The sequence below is a fragment of the Myodes glareolus genome, chromosome 10 (assembly GCF_982192425.1).
Source record: "Myodes glareolus chromosome 10, mMyoGla1.1, whole genome shotgun sequence".
Lineage (NCBI taxonomy): Eukaryota > Metazoa > Chordata > Mammalia > Rodentia > Cricetidae > Myodes > Myodes glareolus.
Window position 1 is genome coordinate 38,130,562 of NC_142035.1, and position 18,373 is coordinate 38,148,934.

An 18,373-nucleotide genomic window follows, 5' to 3' on the forward strand; every position below is an offset into this window, starting at 1 on the left:
TAAGTCTAAAAAGAGTAGTAAACCTTATTAAATTGCTAGCAAGACAAATCAATAGCCAGCCCGAGCACTGGAGTGGTGGCGTCTGCTCCTGCAGGCTCTTGTGTTCCTTCCTGCCTCCTGCGGGATTAATCAACATTCATTTCAGTCATCAGACTCAGTTACTACCATGTCCTTGGGTAGAGGAGGGCATTTTCCAACTCATATGAAACCATTTGGGCATTGTTTTTCTCTTTTCTGTCATCTAAAACAGCAAGGCTAAGTTGATCGTTTGCATTCTATTTTATTGACTTTTTGATTATTTGCAACAGACCCTAAAATGTGCCAGGTGAACAGCCCTTAAATGAAGGACATGTCCCCAGTTGCTGAGGCGACAGTTTCCTTACAGCCTGCAGTAGCCAGTTCTGAATGAGACTGTATTCCAGCCAGGCAGGTGTGTATAGATGACTGCCCACTTCCACTGGTCGCCACTGCTGATGGCCATCAGACTTATCAGCTCACCTTTCTTGGGACAGTCCTAAGGCTATTCTTGCTCCCAAACACCCTGTGGGGTACCTACACAGTGGTTTTTTTTTTTTCCAATCAAGCCTGCTTCAGGATCTTCTTCTGACCAATCCAGCTTCTCCTCAGATGAGGGTCCAAAGACACTTCACAGCAGGGAGTGGTTGGGAGTGAAAGAATGAACATGTCTTGGATCTCTTCATAAAAAGACCTTTATTCTCTTTTGATCTCGAGGGATCAGTCTCAAAGACTGGCTCGGGTTTAAGTACTGTTTATTAGAGATCACTCACGTATGTCTTGAAGGGCTTATGTCAATCTTATGTGGTGGGGGAGAAGGAGGAGGAAACACCCAACTTAAGGGAGCTTGGTCACAAGTTTCTAAATTCTCCTTCTCCTGACAGAGTTAATTTCAAGCTGCTAAGCTGGGGATCCGGGCTTGGTTTTGAGAGAGAGAAGTAGGCAAGACTCAACCACCCAATAGTGCTTCTTAAACACAACTCTCACTTTCTGCTTCCCAGACAACTCAACAGACACACCTTCCTATCTCTCCTGCTGACGGCCGAAAGGCCTTTTCAAGTCAACACCGTTACCTGCAAATGAGCTTAGTTTGTTCTTGCAAACGGCTGGCTGAATCAGTTTGAAGCCCCACCCCTATTTTAGATACTGAGAAATAATGCCCACGGTATTTCAAAACTTTTGTTTTTAAAAGGAGTAATGGCTACATAAGCACAGACTTGAACCACACCGCCTAGAACTGAGTCATCTACTAAATACCGAGTGACCTTGGTCAAGTTGTCTGACTTCTTTGTAGCCACACCACCTCAGCATTAACATGAAAATGATAATAGTGTTTCTGATAGTCAGTGAAAAAAAGTAGTAAATATAAGCTATGAGTACTGTCTGGTACTAACTGCTTTATAAGGAGTAATACCTGCTATTATATATATATATATGTATGTATGTATGTATTGATTTGATTTCTCAACAATTATATCTTGTCAGAATCCCTGCTCTCAATTTTTATTTCCATAGAAGCTTTTGAAGAGAGGAAGTATTTTCCGCTACAGTTAGCACTGTCTAAGAGTTCCTCCAGCACCCCCGGGGGGCCCTGGTGTTTGATAACAATGAACAGAACATAATCAAGTATATTATTGCAGTAGTATTATTCTTATTCAAGTATTTTTGAGTTAATGCATCTTCATCTGCTCGACCCTGTGCTGAGTCATTTTTTTCTTGGGTGGGATGCTATTTTTAGCAACAGATCATTATTCTCTCTCCTTTGACAATATTCTATCTTCTTGGCACACATAATGGTGAATGTGAAGAGTTTTCCTGATGTGAATCCTGAAAAATCAGAGGCTGTAGCTGTTCTATATTAAATGCAACTGCGGTTGGAGAGGACACAGCAGTCGGTGTTAGCGAGTTCTGCTGCTGTGGGAAAGAACCTTCCATTTTTATCTGTCGTTTTGTGAAGACACCCGACTGGTGGTCAGACTCAGTGGCTCCTGGCTCGTCCATCAGTTCCTTTAATTCTTGATGATCCTTTGCATAATGCATGATGGAAATATAAGTTGAAATGTGAAATAATTTATTATCTCCTTTCTGTATGTTTTCTAAGTAACTTAAAGAGTATTTATTTACTTGTAATCTGAAGGTTAAGATTTTAGAGTCTGGTTAAACATAAAAAAGAAGGAAGAATGTAGCAAAGGGCAAAGGGAAGAGCAGCACAGGTGGACCTTTGAAGGGAGACATGGATAAAGGCATTACAGGACAGGAGTGGATACAGGTGACCCGAGAGATAGGCACACAGCTAAGTGTCTTTACAAAGGATACCTTTACGTAGACCTGATTCTTGAACATACTTAATTAGGAAAGTTGGCAATTGAAGGGTCAGCAATTTAAGTCAAAGATTACCAGTGCTTCCATCATCCATGGAAAGGTGATCTGGGTCCAGGAACTGGCAAACAGAGGGACATTTACCGGCAATGCTGCCTCCTTATAATCTCAAAATGCAAATCTTGCTAGAAGTTAAGGACCAGGAAATCCAGGTGTCTAACAAAGACAGAGGTCCAGGTGGAGACCTAGAGAGACCACAGAAAGCTATAGTCCCTCCTGCCTTTGGCAGGTAGTCTTTGCTTTGATTTGGATGTGTCTCTTGCTACAGGGAACAAGAAGTTTGTTTCCATGCAATCCGGGGTGAGCATTACAATTTCCTATTATAAGAAATTCCTGTTATAAAAAAACACCATGTACCAAGTGGCTTAAACAACAGCAATAGCTGTTTCCTTGCAGTTCAGTGGACCCAGACTCTAAAGCCAAGGTGCTGGCAGGTTTGGCTTCATTTGAAGGCGCCTGTCCCAAAAGGTCATCTTCTCACTAATTCCTTGTAACCCAACGCAATGGTCAAGCATATTGGCAAGTACCGAGCCAAACTAAGCATCGCTAGAACATGAGGAGTGGAGAGTTATTCCCGCAGCAGCTAGGAGTTAATAGGAGTTTTACAAAGCAAGAAAAAAAAAGAAGGAAAAAAAACTATAGAAAATTTATTAGTGAGATTGTGCATACTCATAGCGGGGGCAGTTCCATCCCTGAGCATGCTCAGTTTAAAGACAGGATTTAAGAAATAAAGATAATAGACACATTTGGGGTTGCTTAGCTCAAGGTTAATGAGTGTAGGTTTAAAAGATTAAAGTGGTGGACAGCAATGCCTTAAGGCATGTGCAGCTTACACCATAGTTTTAGCTGATAAGAAACGACAGGGCACTTTGGGTTCTGTTTGAAGACTCTTCCCTTGAGGTTTCCACCTCACTGAAAGCCTCACACTCTGACATGTCTCTTCTCTACACGTGTGCAACCTGGAGCCTCTTCCTTTTCTCATTAGAACACCAGTCATCCTGGATTGGAAACAATGACTCATCTTAATCATCTCTTCAAAGACCCTATCTCCAAATGAAGTTGCATTGGGGAAGGGGTTTGGTCCTCTAATCATCTAAGACATAGATTAATGAAAACAAGGAAAAGGAAGTCACGAAACATCAAAACTCTTTCAGCACATAATGTCTCTGACACGTGTTGAAACATAAAACTCATTTCATTTTCCATGCACACTGCCATCTTAAGTAGACCTCTGGTATACCTACTTCTGTCGTGGGGTAATCTTTTTGTACATTGTGAAGATGTGCCACTCTGATTGGTTTAATAAAAATTTGAATAGCCCACAGCTAGGCAGGATTTCCAGGCAGAGAGAATGCTGGGAAGAAGAAGGGTAGGGACTCCAAGACATACAGAGGAAGCAGCATGGGTGGTACAGAGTAAAGGTAATGGGGCCACATAAAAGAACATAGATTAAAAGATATAGGTTAATTTAAGTTATAAGAGCTAGTTAAAAATGAGTCTAAGCCTAAATACCAGCCGAGCTTTCATAATTAATAATAAGTCTCCATGTCATTATTGGGGAGCCAACAGTCCTGATGGAAAAAATTCAACTACATACTTCTTTCACTCAGTCTCTTTCTGTCTGTCTTTTCCTGTCTCTCTGTCTCTGTCTCTGTCTCTGTCTCTCTCTCTCTCTCTCTCTCTTGGTTTTTCAAAAGAAAGTTTCTCTTAACTTTAGAGCTTTCCCTAGAACTTGCTCCGTAAACCAGGCTGGCCTCAAACTCACAGAGATTTGCCTACCTCTGCCTCCTGGGATTAAAGGTGTATGCCACCACCACCTGCTACTTTTATCTTTTTTAATTTTCAATTTTTATTTTCTACTTTGTGTATGTGTGTTTTGATTTTGTGTGCATCTCTGCACCATGTGTGTGTCTGCTGGCCATGAAGGCCAGAAAAGGGCGTCACAAGTAGATCCCTTGGGACTAGAGTTACAACCCTGCTATAACTCTTTCTCACCCCTTACTTTGCAAGAACCATTCCCCAATACCTTTTGTTTTAGTTAGCCTTAACTATCAAAGTAACACTGACTAGCATCAATCAGGAAGAAAGTCTCAACTGAGGGATTACCTAGATAAAATAAGTTGTGCACATGTCTGAAGGGGACTATCTTTGGTTTTGGGTTTTGTTCTTGAGAAAAAGAGAGTGTGCCTGTCTCTATGTAGTTCTAACTTTTCTGGAGCTTGTTATGTAGACCATGCTGGCCTTGAACTCCCAGAAATCTGCCCGCCTCTGTTTCCTGAGTGCAAGAATTAAAGGCATATGTGGCCAGGCATGGGGGATTATCTTGATTGCCTTAATAGATATAGGAGGGCCCAGTCAACTCTGGGTGGTACCACGCCCTGAACAGGTGGTCCTCAGGTATATAAGAAACCTAGCAAAAGTCTAGGAAGATGACCTAGCAGTTAAGAACATTTGTTCTTGCAGGGGACCCAGGTACAAATTCCAGTACCTGCATAGCAGCTCACAACCATCTGTAACCCCAGCTCTAAAGGACCTGACACCCTCTTCTGACCTCTGCAACCACTAGGCATACACCCAGTATACATTCACACATGCAGGCAAGACACTTATATACATAAAATAAAAATAAAATCTAAAACAAGAGAAAGCTAACTAAGGATGGAACTGGGAGTGAGTCAGCAGCAGCGGTCCTCCGTGGTTTCTGCTAAAAGTTCCAGCCCTGACTTCCCTCAACTTATAAGCTGAAATCCACCTTTTCCTCTCTGAGTGGTCAGAGTGTTTTTGTCGCCACAGCAGAAGGAAGCTAGAACACCTATCAGGAGTAAGCCTGTTTTTTTTTTCCTCAGAGCAGAACAGGGACCTATGGGCTGGCCATTCAGAGAACCCAAACTCAAGGAGGCCTTTTAAATCTGTTGCTGGCAGCGTGTAATGAAGTATTAAAGACTAAAAGACCAAACAGAGTCATTTATCTGGTGTCTCTCTAGATTCTTATCACTGTCAGAGGAAGAATGAAAAACAAGACAAAGTGGAGAATGTGGGTGGGAGTTTTGATTAGAGCATCTTAGTTAGGGTTTCTATTGCTGTGAAGAGACACCAGGGCCACAGCAACTCTTATAAAGGAAAATATTAAATTGGGACTGATGTATAGTTTTAGAGGTTTAATCCATTGTCATCATGGTGCAAAGCATGGTTGTACACAGGCAAACAGTGCTGGAGAAGGAGCCATGAGTTCAGCATCTGAATACAGCAGAGAGAGAGAGAGAGAGAGAGAGAGAGAGAGAGAGAGAGAGAGAGAGAGCTTGGCTTGAGCATTTGAAACATAAAAGCCCTTCCCCAGTGACACACTCCCTCCAACAAATCTATGCCTCCTAGTAGTGCCACACCCTATGTATCTATGGAGGTCATTTTCATTCAAACCACCACCTTCCACTCCCTGGCCCCCATAGGCTTGTAGCCATATCATGATGTAAATATGCATTCAGTCCAACTTCAAAAGGCCCCATGGCCTATAACATTCTCAACCCTGTTTAAAAGTTCAACGTCTCTTCCGAGACTCATGGCAATCTCCTAACTGCAATCTTCCCACAAAATCAAAATTAAAAAGCAGATCACATACTTCCAACAAATAATGGCACAGGATACACATTCCCATTCTAAAAGGAAACATAGTGAGGAAAAACTAGACCAAAGCAAGATCAAAAACCAGCTGGGCAAACTCCAAACTCTGCATCTCCATGTCTGATGTCCAAACACTCTTCAGATCTCCAACTCTGCTCAACTTTGTTGACTGCAGCACATCTCTCTCTCCTGGGCTGGTTCCACACCCTGTGAGTAGCTCTCCTCGGAAGACATCCTACGACTCTCACATCTCCATCATCTTGGTGTCTCCAATGAAACTGAGGCTTCAATCTCACAGCTTCACAAAAGGGCCTCTCTAGGCCTCCATGCAGGGACACAGCTGATACTAGCCTGGCCTCCGCGGCTTTCCTTAGTCGCAGAGGGAGATTCTGTAACCCTTTTCTTATATCCTTGCCTCTAAAGCCATCACAATGTAGCAAAAGTTGCCAAGTTCTACAACTTTCTGAAGCTGGAACGGGCCTATGGGAGCCATTTTCACTCAGACCACCACGGAGAGTGGAAGGCAGCAACAGCAGTGGGGTACAGGCCGGAGACAGAGCTCCACGCTACAGTGACCCACAGTAGTATGAGCTCTCTTCAGAGACCTCTCTCAAGTAAAGCTGGGATTTTTACTTCATAGCAGAAAAGAACTTCAGCATGAACCAGAGTATGATGCAGAGTTCAAGGTTGTGGAGAAGATATTTTAACATAGATTTAAGCAAGGGAGAGAGAAGCTTGGGGAAAGGAGGCCTCACACCTGATTATGAGTGTGACCTTCTCAAGAGGGAATCACACTCAGTGTCTCTGCAATAGCCACAATACCATTATTGGTGGCATCTACAGTTACATCTCAAAGGATTGTTCCAGAACCTTTCCTTTCTAGGTAATGAGCTCATGATGTGGCCCCAGAAGTGTACTGGATGGGGTTACAACTGATAAAGTAAGACTCAAGATCACCAGCGTTGCACACAAATAGAATGTATTCACTGCAAACCAGAATTATAAGATTCCCAGAAAATGTCTACCTGATGTTGAGTAGCTTGTCCTTATGGGAAAACTTCAATGGCAAAGAGGAATACTGAGAAATTAAGGTGTATTATGTTCAGGGGCAACAAGAAATTTCAGGAATGGGTCATGATTTTCCAGAAATGAGGTTCACTGCTCCTCCTCCCCTTTGCTGTTCTTTTATGAGATTTTTGGATGTGTCATTACATCAGACGCATGCTGGGAGCAGGCAAATTTGCAGCGTTGACGATATGGATAGAGATGTTGATATTTTGTAATAACGAAGCAAAGGACTGTGAGCAGTTGTCCTGGCCCACCATGCTGACCTCAGCTACTCTCTCTCCTCCCCCACCTCTGTTTTTGTCCTGTGTCTACTGAGTCTGCCTCACATCAAATTCAGAAAGCCTCCTGCAGTCATTTCCTTACTGTGCTTCCCCAAATCTGGAAACCTCCAAATCATAAGAACAAAATTAGAGCCTCAAGAAGATAACTTTATCTGGAAATTGAATCCTGCTATAGAAGTGATTTGGGAAAGTAAAAAATACATTTGGGAAAGCAAAAAACAAAAAACAAAAAAAACCAGCCCTGGGGGAGGAATTTGATCATGGTAAATCGTTCCTTGTAGTCACTCTTCCGGAATGTATGCTCATGCTTTGAAAGCGTGCTAATGTCAATAATTGCTATTCCATACACAGATTAATCAGTTCTTTTCTCCATCACTTTTCCCTTTTAATCACGAGTAGAGATAACATACAACTCAAAGCAGAAATTAGATGCTAAAATGCCTGGTGTTTCTGATTTGATTGAAGAACTTGAAGCTTTCAAAATAATTTAAAATTTACTTCTTGATAATTTTTTTCTACTTTTTAAAATAGACATCTCTTGTTATCTTGTCTGGGAGAAGAAAAAGAGCCACTTAAAGTTCCTTGTGATCTTGTTAATGAGGCTTCAAATCCCAAAAGCCTTTCCTTTGAAAGGGCTTCGGGCACTATTTTTTTTTCTAATCAGGTTCCACTGTGTATTGTAATGGATTTGGAAACAGAGGAGGAGAGAACAGAGAGAAAGGAGAGAGAATGATAGTTGAAGAATGGGGAATTAGAAGTCTGATCAGTTAACTTTCCTTATCAAAAAAGCAAGTAGTAATAGTGTTTTTTTTTTAAAAAAAATAGTGTTGCATAAATGTTAGAAAAATATCATTTCTTTATTTTCCTTAAGTCTCATAAGGCGCATTGATGCTGAGTACCCACCTAAACAAGGCAAATTATTATTGATAGTACATGTATATTCCCCAGCATCTCAGGGAGGTCTTAAGGAATGCCAGAAGCCTTACACAAAGAAAAATTCTCAAGAAAATTGTTTCTTCAGCTCCTATGCCTATTCTGGTCATCCTGGAGATAACTGTCCCACGTACTTATAAAATCTCAGGGCCCTAAGTATATAGACCAAGTGGCACAGGCAAGTGAGGCATTGACAGCCAGGACTAAGAACACAGCACCTAAGGTCACAGCTCTGCCTAAGGTGTACGAGGAGACTGGTGACCTTCTGCTTGCAGAGATCCTTTTATGAGGCTGGAAACACCTCTCTTTCCAGGGAAGCATCCCTTCCCTCTACCTCCCAGGTCCCTGAGCTAGGAATGGTGCCAAATGATCTGCTTGAAATGCAAATACTTGACAAGTAAGTAGCAAAACTCAAAACAAAGCTCAGCACAGCAGCGGCGCATTTAAAAATAGAAATAATATTGGTTTTTCTCTTATTCCCTCATATAGTCAAAAAGCAAGCCAAGGAAAGTATCACAGACAAAGGAGATGAGCTATTTCAGATGGGCAACAAGATGCTCCAGGAGTCTAAAAGCCAAAAACAGAAAACAGAGTAAGTATCTCGCTCCTTTAAGCAAGTTAAACTTCCAGGTGGGAAAAAAAAAAAATAGACAGTCAGAAAATCTAGTTTATTACTAAACCTTATTGGAATAATAAATAAGTTTATTTTGTTATCAGTTTTTGCTTAAAAGGGTTCAGTGGTTACTTAAGGATTCCCAAGTTTATCACCCTTAGTGAGGAAGAGGGTTGTATGCGAATTGGGATTCCTTTCCATGAAGCAAAATGCAGACCTAAGTGACTGATAGGCACGTTCAGCAGAAATACTTTTCTTACTCTGATTTGTGAGGCATTTCAAATGAAATAAAATGATTTGTGTTTTAGCATGCTTCATTCTACCAGAGTCTTTGTGCAGACCTTATGGCTTTCAAAGCCCTTTAGTGTAGTGATGTCTTGTTCACAAGAGGAGTTTCACAAGGTAAGCGGCACTTTCGTTTCTCCTTAAAGCCCTGGGAGGAAGCTAGGGAGACAGCAGTCTGTGGAATGCCTGTCACATAAGCCCAAGACCTTGAGTCTGAATCCTAAACACCTATGTAAAAGCCAGGCACAGTGTTCCACACCTATCACCCCAGTACTAGGAGCGGGGACAAGCAGATCCCCAAGGTCCCTGGTTCCAGCCTAGTTGAGTGGCTCTGAGAGCTCAGCAAGAGACCTTGTTTCAAACAATATGTGGACGAGAACAAAGGAAGACACCCAATGTCAACGTCTGGCCTCAACATGTACGCAAACGTGTGTACATATAATATATAACACTATATACAGACATACACAATTTAACAAAAAACAAACAAACCCTGGGGGTAGGTGTCTCAGCCTGTAGCAGGAGAGTGCCCAGAGATAAAAAGCCCTCTAGGTATTCCCTCTCAAGCCCAGGGGTATTCTAAATTTGGTTTGATAATGCAAAAACACTCCGAGAAGGTCCCATGGAACTGTTCCACTTAACATTGGAAGGATCCTTCCTCTTGGGTAGAAGTAGAAGGGAGAAACGCAGCCCTGAAAGCAAATCTCACATCAGCAGAGGAGCTTTTATGCTGGGCTACTCCTGCCCAGGCTATCCTGACCCAGTCCCTGCCCCAAAGGCGACAGAAGAGCAGCTTGTTTTCACGGCAGCAGAGGTGCAACAATGGGTTGAGTCTCTGACCCTTCTGAGCAATGGAAGACAGAAAACCAGAGATGCGCCCAGCAAGACATCCCAGCAGTTTATAGGAACGCTAAGCAAAGGTTCCTCTGCTGTTAGGATAACACATTCTGCCCTTAAGTCAAGCAAACCTGTGTATTCATAGCCAAGATGCAGAAAGGTGAGAATTACTGGGTATCCCACCAAAGAAAGGAATCATTTCATTTCTCCAGCCCACTTCCTTGTTTGTCACTTCCCAGGACAAGGATGGCATAGTTTGAAATGGCCCTAAGCTTTTGGCTTGTCTACATCTACATTCTGAATACATTCTTTCTAGGGGTGGTGCTAGGTGTCAGAGCTACTCTCTGACAGAAAGAAGGGATAAAGATGAGATGCCCCCCACAGCAAGTTATTGCTGACCCTGAAGGATTTAGACACTCCTGCACTAGCGTCCACCCCATTAGCCAGTGTCAGAACCTTTACAACGGATGCCAGCTGCTCGGTCCATTCTGTCTGTCTGTCCGTGTTACCCAGATTCTCCTACCTTTTTTCCTCTTGGAAACTGCATCCCAGTTCTTACTCTTTCCTAGCTGGAAGCAACTCTCTGGTCATGGGTTCTGCTTCTAGTATCTCCTTTACAACTTCAGACTTTCCTAATAAGAAAGCCATCATGTCCACTCTGATCACGGAATTAAATATTTGTTCCATAGGCTGCTGCTGCCTCTTGGTGCTAGACTGAGTCAAACAGGGAATGCCCCATTTGAGGGGTTTTTTTTTTCCTGGTCTCTGCTGGTACCCTTCTCAGTCCAGTAGTCTATAGGGGGTTTTTTGTTTGTTTGTTTGTTTGTTTGTTTTAGCAGCAGGTGAGGTTCTGGTCAAATGTGACAAAGAAAAAGCAATTTAAGAAAGGGTTTATTTGGAGTCATAGTTCAAGGGTACAGTCCACACTGACAAAGACACCTGTTCACCAATCAGGAGCCAGAGAGAGATGAATGCTGATCAGCGGTTGGCCTTCCCACTTTAATTAAGCACAGGAGGCCAGACCATGTGATGGTTCCACCCATACTCAGGGTGGATCTTCAGTCCTCAATTAAGCCTTTCTGGAAACACCTTGAAAGACACACCAGAGGTGTTTGCCTTGTATCAGTCTGACAGAACTGTCACATGTCCACCCTGTGTCAATTTGTCACCACTTTTAAAGAATAACATTCTATCCCTGCTCCCTAAAGTCTTATGATTATCTCATAATGAAAAAATGCTATGCAAAAATCCGAACTCTAAAGTCTCTTCTGAAACTCAACAGAAAACTCTTAACTATGAGTCACTGTAAAATCAAATATCACACTGTATGCTCATAATATACAATGGTATGATGTAGATATTTCATTCCAAAAGGGAGAGATGAGGGCATATGAAGAGAAGATCAGATAGAAGCAAGACTGAAAGCCAACAGGGCAAGCCACAAACCCTGCATCCAGCGCTCTGTCCAGCACTTGGGCTTGGGACTGAGTAACGTGAGGTCCAGTGATACTGGGCAGTCCTGCCTTTCCAGCGTAACCACCTGCAGTGGACGTAGTCTCTTAGACTCTATTTCATGTCTGCAGCTCTTCTCAGAGGACATTCTACATTCATAGCACCTCCATCATCTTAGGGTCTCCACTACAGTATAGGCTTCATCTGCCCAGCTTCCTGCCTTAACAATCCTTTCCTTACCAAGCTCTTCACTTTTCATATTTTTCTGTTTTCTCTCTCATTGTTCATCTAAATAAGAGAATCGAGATGTAGTCATATATTTTTTATAGGAAACCTGACGCTGCAACACATTGCCTAGCCTCAATCCCTACCCTTAGCAAAAGCCTCTACAATTCCTTCACTCTTGCATCTTTTATGCCTGCAAAATAAGTATTACATAAACAGCATTGCCAAGTCTGCTGATGGTTTGAGATACAGGTTGGTCCTCTTGGACACAGTGAGTGTGGCCTCCGTGTGCTGCCCCAGGCAAACAGTTCTCATAGGTGGTTATTTTCTTTTTCTTTTTTTTTAAATTTCTTTATTTATTATGTATACAACATACCTTCCATGTATGCATGCATGCCAGAAGAGGGCACCACATCTCATTATAGATGGTTCTGAGCCACCATGTGGTTGCTGGGAACTGAACTCAGGACCTCTGGAAGAGCAGTCAGTGCTCTTAACCTCTGAGCCATCTCTCCAGGCCTAGGTGGTTATTTTCTAGCAAGGAATCCCTTTAGTGACATTTTCAGTTCAAGCTCTCTCCCTCTACTTATTAATCAAGAATTCTATTCCTTTCTCACTTAGTGCGTGTGTCATAGCACTTGTGTAGAGGTCAGTTCTCTCTTTCCACCATGACAGTCTTGTGGATTGAACTCCAGTCATCAGGTTTAAGGCTAAGCACTTACCTGTTGATATCACCCAGGCATTCTTTTTCCAAATGAATTTCCACTTCCACAAGTTAAATTCTTCACTGAGTGGCAACTTGCCCTCAGGGACCTCTTTTATGATCCCATTGAAGAATGTGAGATTTCTCTCTAACAATACTAATCTCTTTAATACTTTCAGATGATTTGTCCAAACCACCTTTGTTCACAAATCTTTTGCTCCCAAACCTTTCCTTACCAAGCCACTTGCTTTTCTATTTTTCTGCTTTCTCTCTCATTGTTCATCTAAATAAGAGAACTGAGATGTAGCCATACCACAGCCTAAACGTGATCCTGACATAGAATTCCATCAACCAAACAAAGTAGTTTCTTATATTTTAATTCACTGTCACCCAAGTTAAGAACGTGGGCAAAATGAAGCCTTAATATGACATGAATGCTCTTTTATCTATAAGAGAATGCACTTAGCATCACGGTCTTCCACCCTCCCACCACAATGACTCATTAAGCTCTGCTTATAGCATTCCAGGGCTTCTCTAGTACATATTTCTCAACGCTTCCACGTTCCTCCCACAAACAATTTCTAAAAGACCACAAGTCGCATAGTCAGCTTTACACATTAGTACACATTTTTATATTAGTGATTTTTTTTCATTCTGACAAAAAAAACAACTTAAAAACAACTTAATGACACAGCAGGGCCATTAGACAACTGCTCACGATGTGTTCACAGTCAAGAAACAAAGAGATGAATGCTGATTTTCAGCTTGCATTTTCCTTTTTATTCAGTCCAGAACCCTAGCCCATGGGATGGTACCACTCACATTCAGGATGGGGCTTCACCCTTTAGTGAAACCTTTCAGAATGCACTCTCACAGAGACTCCCAGAAATATGTTTTCATGGTGATTCTAAATCTAGTCAAGTTGAAAATCAAGATTAAGTCATCCCATTGACCTTTGAGACCTCTTTCCCAGTTCTTCACTTTCCAGAATCTTCCCTTCCTTTGACTATAATCAATTTCTTTTTTGACATTCTGGCTTCCAGCTTGTTCCACTACTTTGACAGTCAGAACTCCAATGCATATCTGGATGTCTCTCTGCCTGAGGTTCTTTTTCCTTAGCCTACTCTACTCTAGTCAACTAGCACCAGTATACATGGGTTGGGTATAAAATAAAGTCTCTTGGGTCTTTTAAATTGGAATCAAAGACTGGTGTGTGTGTGTGTGTGTGTGTGTGTGTGTGTGTGTGTGTGTGTTCCTAGATTTGAACCAATATCATAAATTGTGGATAATACTTTTTGGTCTTGCACAACCAAAAATTGTTATAAAAGTAAGAACAAACCCCCAAACATTTTCTGTCTCTGATATGTGTTTGGAACTTGTTATATCCTCTAGCACTGAATGCAATACAGATCAGGTGACTTTTAGTAGGAAATGCAATGTGAAGCAATCTTATAAAGTCTATATTTTAACCACGGAAATTTCACACCATTTACCACCTAATTACAGAACAATTATTACGATATAAAATTTTAATCAAAGGGATCATCCTTACAGTACCACCTAAATAAGGCACTATGCCAAGTATGTTATAGGGTCATCTCACAGCAGCCTTGAGTAGATGCTACAACCATTGCAGTGTTACGGCTGTAGAGTGACGGAGAAGATAGATTGAAGCTTTTCAACCAGTCATTGGTGGAGACAGGACTTGAACCGAAGCACTTAGATGCTAAAGTCCCACCCATTAAAGTTTGTTTGGATTGTTATTTTTCTATACACTCTGGTTTTGTTGTATTGAAGAATTAATTCTGCTTTTGAAGACTATTTTAGAATATAGACTTATCAACATTCTTGTGATACAGATTTCCTAGATGTGACATTTCAATTATGATCATTCTTGTATCTTTTGAAATTTTTTTTATAAAACAAATGCTTATTAATAATTGAAGAGACCATGGAAGAGCTCACTGCTTTACGATGTCTTTAATTTTTCACTTTAGTTGACATATAGGTGTGACAGGTGGTAAATATTATATAAATACCTCATTTTTAGTGACTTCATAATTTGTCAGACATCTTTGAAATTCAAATCCTTGATTCATATAGAAGTGAAAGAATTGTTTGTCTAGAGGTATAATGGATTTCAGCAAAACTGCATCTTGACTAACAACAATTGCAAATTACCTGCTAGTAAGGCATATGAAGGAAGAAGCAGAAATTTCCATTGTTTTGTGAATCAATTTCCTGACTTTACATTTTCAAAACAGAGCCTACATACTCTTTGCCAGAGCAGCTGACATGGGAAATTTAAAAGCTATGGAAAAAATGGCTGACGCTTTGCTATTTGGAAGTTTTGGCACACAAAACATAACAGCAGCCATCCGGCTGTATGAGTCCTTGGCTAAAGAAGGATCACACAAGGCCCAAAACGTGAGTTTTGAAAGACAATGAAATTTTTGCAATAGCTACATCCTCAGTTGACACAAACATATGGAAGGGGAGAAGAAATAATGCCCCCACCCTACTGCTGGATACAGACCAGACCTAAAAATCCCATTTCTTGGAGATGGAGTCTGGACTGTTGGACTGTGGTAGCTCACAGGGAAGGAGACTTGGAACTTTCCACCAAATATTCCAGACTCCTTGTATATATGAATGCTAGGGGGGCTGGGGTGATGCTTCCAACCAAACAGTTTTGTCTCACAAACAAAATTCATGACCATTAATCAAACAATAAAGATGTGAGAATTCAGAACATATGAAGACAAAAGTAAGGTCACCTAAAAGATGTACAGTAGAGACCTTTTGTAGTCTCATCCAATGCAACACAGGAACCAGGCATGGAATTTGAAAACACTATTATGCTTGCTTAGTGAATAAGCTACTTATTGAACAAAAACCCTTTCCCCTTCTTCTGCATGAGAATTTGACCTTTGGTTCACACTTCAGTTCTGTTTCCCAGGCAACCTGATAAGAATAAAATTTTAACTATGTCTTTACCTAGCATGACTTAGGATGGAAATGGCCTCTGACTGACAAACTGCCTTTGGAGGGGGAAAAACCACAGTGAACTATTGAACCTGATGATGGCGAACAGTTTCATGGGAACCCTGCACTTATTGAGTTATTATATGAAGGTTGAAGCATTTGCACCAAGATGGTTTCTACATCCTCCCATGTAGGTCTCATTTCCTTGCCTCTGGGTCACCTTCTGAGGCATCTGGGATGACCACTTCTAGAAGACTGTATACACTGCTAAGGAAGGCTTGACATTTCCTACTGGCACACTGTGGTTCATTTGTTCTGTTCTTTCCAGAACAAGACTGGTGACAAGTGAGGTTAATGGGAGTTCTCTGGGTCCATATGCTTAGCTGAGCCAGAAGAAGTTGAACCAAATGCCAATGATGGATAGGACAATCTCTCTAAATCTGCACCTATAAAGTTAAGATAATTACAAAACATTGGACACTGCAACTTGTTCAATAGTGCATCTCTGACATTTAGCTAAGTGTCTGAGACAAAAAGTATAAAGTTGAATGAATTATTAATTAGTTATGAATGGTTTTATGGAGTTATTGTAGGGCATTCAATTCCATGCCTGGAACATCATAATCATTTATTATAAGACAGACAAGGGGGTAGAGAGGGAGGGCACAATGACTGCTAAAAGCCAAAGTTTCAATTAGGCAGAAGGAAGCTATAAAAATTATTGTTCCCACTATTACACTTCTAGACCTGTTATACTATGTAGAGTATTTTATTTTTATATGAGACCACATCTATTTGTCTCTCCCTAGCCAGCTTTTTATTCACTTAACACCATGGATACCTTTCTATGTAAATACATACAGGTCAATATCATTATTTAAAGTTCCATATAATCTTAATTTATATTGGTGGATACTCTAACTCTACAGAATTCTTGTAATTATATATAAAAGAGCACAGTGCACAGATCTGTGAATGTTAATAAAATACAAAAATTGCTAAATCTCAGAGTTTGGTTAACCAAAACTAAAGCTTTGGATGTCCCCATCATTTATTATCACATAATTATTTTCATTATTTTCAATGCACATAAAAATTAAGTCAACCAGACTACACTCTGATCAAATTGTTTGCCATTGGCTTTTAAGTTAATCAGAAAAATAGTTTTCTAGGACAAACATAGTAGCAGAGGTTTACAGCTCTAAACTATAACCACTGGCCATGAATTGCCATAATTAGCTCTATATAGAGATGAAGGCACTCGTGGGAAACTCTAGAAAATGCAGTTACGGGCTTCACGATGCTATAGTGAGGTAGCGAAGCAGGAGTTTCCAGACCATGTCTGAGCATACGTGGCACTGGATTCTGCATCCTAATAGCTTTTCCATCTCGTACTCTCTTTGGGTATCTCTAAAGAAGTTATGTCGTAAAACCTGTTTTCTTAAACCCAAAAAGATTGGTAATAATTTGTGTGTGCTTCACAAAGCTGCTGGAAGAAGTTATTGATATCTGCAAGAATCTTCAGCAAATGTTTTAAAGGACATTAAAGCACACTGGTGTGTGACAATGTTCACTTCACCAGCTCTGTCTTTTAGGTCAGCCAGTCCTTGTTTTATATGTTGGTTCCCACACTGCCCCCACCCTGTGATGTATCCTTTCTGAGTCTCAGTTTTCTCATATATAAAATGGAGTTATCTGTCCAGTATGTGTGTGTGTTTGGTCTCATGGAAGACTAGAAGAGAGAATGTGACTGTGAACCAACTTAACCAAAGAAGGTTGACATTGACCTCATATGCGCATTTCAGTCATACTGTTGAAATGTGGCAAGTTATGATATTGTTTGGTAAAAGTCCTCTGTTAAACCCACTTCCCCTTCTCTGACATCCTGGGCTCCTGTAATCTTCAGGCTGACTGTATAGGGATGAGCAAACAAATCATTTGCATATGGATTAGCTGAAAGTCTCCAAGATTACAACTGGACTTGATGCTGAACTAAGGCTATCAATCATTGTTACCTCTAGCAACTTCCCTAGGAATTGATTTACTCATTCATTCATTTATTGTACAAAGAACAGCCAGTTGAGGAGATTTTGTACCACAGGCCATCCTGATAACTGGCCAGGAGCATCTTTGTTGGCCTGCTGTTTGAACTAGCCTAACCTAGGAATACTGTTTGGATTGTCAGAAATGTTTCTGGTAACTGGGAGGACAATGTCACACAGAAATGCACCTTAAAAAGGCTGGAAATATGACCAAATAATAATATTCTTGTATATATATATAATGCTATTATATATACTGTGTATATGTGTATGCATTATATAGAGAGTGAATAATACACGCACGCATGTGCACAGAGAGTGAATAATGGATATTTATGACATCCGAAGGAGAGGGAAAACAGTCAGAAAATCCTGAAAACAGTAGAGAAACTGGGAGTGTAAGAGATCTGGAAAAGACCCGAATTTAAAAAATCCAAATTAACTGAAGGAAATTCTTCAAAGGGCAACACAAGTGATTAAGACTGTAAAGCCAGCCTGCTGTAACATTTTACAAAGTGTCCGTCCGTACCTTCCAAAAGATAAGAGCTGTAGTGTAGTCTCCAAAAAAATGACTCAGCAGGAAAAGGTGCTTATCTGTAGCCTGAAACCTGAGTTTGATCCCCCCCCCCATCCACCTGGTGAAAGGAGATGACTGGTTTCCAGGAGTTGTCCTTTGGACACCACATTCTTATTGTCACAAACACACATAAATGTGATCTTTTGTTATTGAAGTTAAATGTATATACTTCTTTGCCTATAAATCCAAAGCAGTTTTGTTACAGATTATATGAAAATCCTATCATATAAAATTAAACTGCAATTGATGCACAAAAGAGAAATATGTGAGTGATGCTTTATTGTGTTCTGAGATTTGAAATAATTATATCTCAATGGCAACAGCTCCACATAGTCTTCATTTATTTCTAATTTGAACTAT

General features: G+C 40.8%; 1 protein-coding gene across 2 annotated transcripts in view; it reads left to right on the top strand.

Annotated features, from left to right (window-relative positions):
* The window catches only part of Sel1l2 (SEL1L2 adaptor subunit of SYVN1 ubiquitin ligase), a 133,726-nt gene that overhangs the window by 77,227 nt on the left and 38,126 nt on the right, over positions 1 to 18,373 (top strand). For both annotated transcript variants that reach the window (XM_085696244.2, XM_048455455.3), the window contains 2 exons: positions 8,784 to 8,886; positions 14,674 to 14,836. In XM_085696244.2, coding sequence (XP_085552370.2) covers positions 8,784 to 8,886; positions 14,674 to 14,836 — 266 coding nt within the window. The remainder of the gene's footprint in view (positions 1 to 8,783; positions 8,887 to 14,673; positions 14,837 to 18,373) is intronic.